The sequence below is a fragment of the Mandrillus leucophaeus genome, unplaced genomic scaffold (genome assembly GCF_000951045.1).
Source record: "Mandrillus leucophaeus isolate KB7577 unplaced genomic scaffold, Mleu.le_1.0 Scaffold833, whole genome shotgun sequence".
Taxonomy (NCBI): domain Eukaryota; kingdom Metazoa; phylum Chordata; class Mammalia; order Primates; family Cercopithecidae; genus Mandrillus; species Mandrillus leucophaeus.
In genome coordinates, this window is record NW_012109064.1 from 7,360 (window position 1) to 11,413 (window position 4,054).

The 4,054-nt window shown below is 36.9% G+C and overlaps 1 protein-coding gene across 2 annotated transcripts in view; it reads right to left on the bottom strand.

The window, feature by feature from the left end:
* Positions 1–2,005: 2,005 nt before the first annotated feature.
* OSTF1 (osteoclast stimulating factor 1) overlaps positions 2,006–4,054 on the bottom strand; it is a 67,408-nt gene continuing 65,359 nt past the window's right edge. For both annotated transcript variants that reach the window (XM_011968244.1, XM_011968243.1), the window contains exon 10: positions 2,006–2,528. In XM_011968244.1, coding sequence (XP_011823634.1) covers positions 2,470–2,528 — 59 coding nt within the window. In that variant the 3' untranslated portion in view covers positions 2,006–2,469. The remainder of the gene's footprint in view (positions 2,529–4,054) is intronic.

Consider the following 4,054-nt stretch of genomic DNA (forward strand, 5'->3'; position numbering starts at 1 on the left):
CAGGCTGGTCTCGAACTCCTGACCTCAGGTGATCCTCCCGCCTCAGCCTCCTGAAGTGCTGGGATTACAGGCGTGAGCCAACCACACCCAGTCTATTTCCAGTTGTTTTTAAGATTAATAAAATGGAGTCGCCATTGCTTTGTTCAACATTTCCCTTTGGGTAATAACATGATTAATCTACTGAAAAGAGGAGCCACGGGGGCTCAGAAAGAAATGAGGTAATACATGTCAGCCCAACAACAACAAAATGTGCAACAGAACAGTCCAGAAAGAAAACTGAAATGGGAACCCCTGCTAAGAATTTTTCTTTGCATGAGGCTCCTGGGTCTACAACTAAACAAGTATCACACTGCCCAAGTAGCTGGAAGGCATTTCCTAAAGGGTGCAATCGCTAGAAAGGAGTTCAGGCCACAGTGACTGTCAGCAAGCTCAGATTACAGCAAAACCTCTGAAGTTATTTCCAAAACATAATCAAAGCTCTCTGCACAGTCAGGGCAGTGGCAAATTCCTAGAACTGATTTTTGTTGCTGAGTTCAGCACTAAACAGTCTCTGAGAAAGCTCAGATTAGTCAGGCTGAACAAACAAGAAACAAACCAAAAAAATTTCCAGTAGAGTTTTAGCCACAACTAAATGAGTTGTCCCGTTTCACTAAAAATTCATGCACATAGCTAAGGACTCTCCTCATCTTCAAAAAAACTATAGTTGTCCAACTTTCTAAAATTCTCTTTAAGTTTGCTAATGTTAAAAACAATGATAGTGAAACCTCCACTCTTCTATCCCTCAGATATACAAATAATGTATCTAAAGCAAGTACATGGTATTTTCATAAACACTGTCTATAGCCACACAAGCTGTATTATTTCTGCCCATGTTTTAAAAATTAAGAATCTTTAGTTGAAATCCATCCCAATTACTCCGGCCCAAAGTATAGAAGAACAAAAAGTGACAGGGTTCTCTAAAAGCTTTTTGTTAAGAAACAAGCCCCATTTTAAAGAAAAATCTTAAAGGATCTATGGGAATAGATACAATTTCAGGAAGAATTTCATATCTTCAAGTTTATGTTTAAGAAGAAATACAACTGGTTACATCAAATTTAATAACATATTTAAGAAGAACATGCCCTCTTTCGTTGGTGCCAGAATTTGTGTTCATACTTTGTTGTCACTAGTGGTACAGATTCCCTTCTATTAAAATTTAGTTGGGGGTGTTTGAAAGACCTCAAATGGGCTTCTCTGGGTATCGTTTCTCAAGGCTCCCACAGAGAGAAAAACCAAACAGTCACAGAATAAACTCTTATAGAGGCAGTTATTCATTTCCTGAGCTAACCCACTTCCTTCTTCACACATTTCCTTCTCTTCAACAACGTGTTTTTTGAAAGTAGCATTGAAATCATGCAAAATATACTTTTGGACCTAGGGCCGGGATTCCAGGCAAATTCTAATCCATATCATTTTTAATATCATCACTGTAGTGATACCAAATTAGAATGCCAAAGAAGTGTCGTGTCAGTGGTACAGAAGGCTCCCTGCAATGTTAATTGTGTTTCAGCAAAAGAATCTGAATCGTTATGAACTAGGTCCATACTGTGAGAAAACAAATGTTATTAAAAAAACTGAACGCAAAAAATTTCATGGTTCCTGACTACTCTATATGGAAAAGTATGGCATCTAACACAAGGAAATAAATTTTTTTAACCTTTCAAATCTTACAGAAACTCTAATGAGTTGTTGGGTTTCTCCACTCTAAATACAACCTTGGAGATAAAAACTGGAAGTCTCATAATTATTAAATTTACCTATTTTATTAGACATGCACCTTCTCAATGATTATTGTCTTGACTTTGATCAAAGCTGACACAAGAAGTTGAACTAACATGTGGTTCTCATTGTTCTTCTGTGCTAAAAAATATTAAATATAATTGAAAAAATAAAATCAGTTCTTACCTAAATATAAAAAGCTTTACTTACTGACAACGAGTGATACCACAGAAACAGACAAAAGGAATAAAGTTTCTCAAAATGTTTATTTTTGTCAGAATAGCTGACGATTTTCTGTTAAGTATTTTGGTTTATTATTATAATAAGCATTTTTCCCCCTTAAAAAATCCATTCAAAATATTTCAACCATTGAGGTAAAGCACTTTAACTAAAAAAAAAAGAAAAAAAAAATCCTGATTTGTTTTAAAGAAAAAAAAAATCTTAAAATTCCTTTAGCTTGATAAATAGAAATAATCTCTTTTTGTTCTACTCTGGTGAACACAAATGTATTTTATACAGCCAAGAATCCAGTCACTTACTGGCAAGCCAAAGGTGGGAACAAGTCATTTACACTTGCTACTCAAACACAGTGCAACACTGCCGTGTTCATATATACTTTGCTTTATAGTTACCAACACTTTTCTGGCAAAGACAAAGTTTTGGAATGGCAAAAGCAACAGAAGTTTTAGATCTCAAAGCTCCAGAAAGGAATTAATCTGAGTCTTCATCATCGAGATAGTCCTCGGCATTGCTTAATGTTCGAACTGCATCTAAAAGAAAGAGGAGGGGAAAAAGCAAAATAGGGAAATTATAAACTGCTCAGATTTTATTTTTTCATTTTCAAAGCTCTTAAATAGAATAGAATCTTCCATCTGACCCATGGATTGTACTTTCCCTGAGGATCTTTCTCTGCTTTAGATTTTCAGCCTGACCATTAAGTTTCTGTTGCCACAGGGGCTGACGATGTGCTGGTTCCATAGTCATGCAGAAGAGTTTTGGTCCTAGGTGCCATGCATCCATTGCCAACAGAAAGGCCCAGCCACAGGCACCATGACCAACAGGACACACCACCAGCAGCACTCCAGTCTGACAACTGCGCTTCCAACCTCCTCTCCCAGTGACAGTCTGAGGTCTTTCCTAAAGGCAAGGTCATGGGTTAGGAAGTTAACTACTGAAGGGAAAAAAGGAAAAGAAAGAATGAAAACAACAAAGCTTCCATTTCAATGTAGACAACACCGACAATAAAGCAAAAGGCTGAAATAGGGGGGAAAAGTTTTAAAATAGAAAGAGCTGGACCCCATCAAATGTTCAAGCAACCTTGAACAGGACTTGAAAGGAAGACATCTGATCTTTCACTGTCACCTCTTCAACTGTCAAGTGAAATTCCTATAGCAACAGATTACCCCAAGTGTAATTTTAGTGGGAAAAACAGAATGCAAACACAGGCACACTGTTGAAGTTCAATAAATACATGTCTCAGCACCCAGATCATCATGGTCTGTAAGTATCACATCTCTGAAGCTTATCATACATTTGACCAGTTCCGAGTATGGGGCAGGAAGTGTAAGAGATGGACCTAGAACCCTAGTCATGCCATAAAGTAAGGATCCTATAAAAGACAGCATCATGTGAAAGGGTCTGAGATTCAACTTAAAGAGGCCTCCACTAGCCAAAGATGGGCTATGGATAAAGCTACTAATTGGAATGGATTAAAGCACAAAAATGCACCCCAAAAAGAACTCATTTTTCACCCTTTGGAGGATGACAGAGACCAGCTTATTTTTTAAAAACTCTTAAATAAAGGGCAAAAATTCAGCATTTATCCCACCCTTGCTACATTAACTATTCCACTGTGTAACAAAACAATTGATGAGGGAAAACTTTTATGTTCCAGCTAATAACTCAGAAAGAAGTGATTTAATTAGAATATTATCATTTTGTGCTGTTTAGTAACAGATCTAGGCAATGATCATCAATGGATGTCACATCACAGGAAAAGTGACAACCAGGTATCATGTGCCCCTGATAAAAAAACACAATATTCTGTATGACCTATTATTCCTTCTATTCCCAAGAAAGAAACACGATTAGGTAGGTAGGCAGGTAGATACACAGATGGATAGATAGATTGACTGACTGAACCTAAATTGGATCAAACCTTTAGCTACATAGATAGATTAGATACATAGCTAGGTAGGTAGGTAAGTAGATGGATAGAACCTAAATTGCTTCAAACCTCTAGACAGATAGATAGATAGATAGATAGATAGATAGATAGATAGATAGATAGATAGAT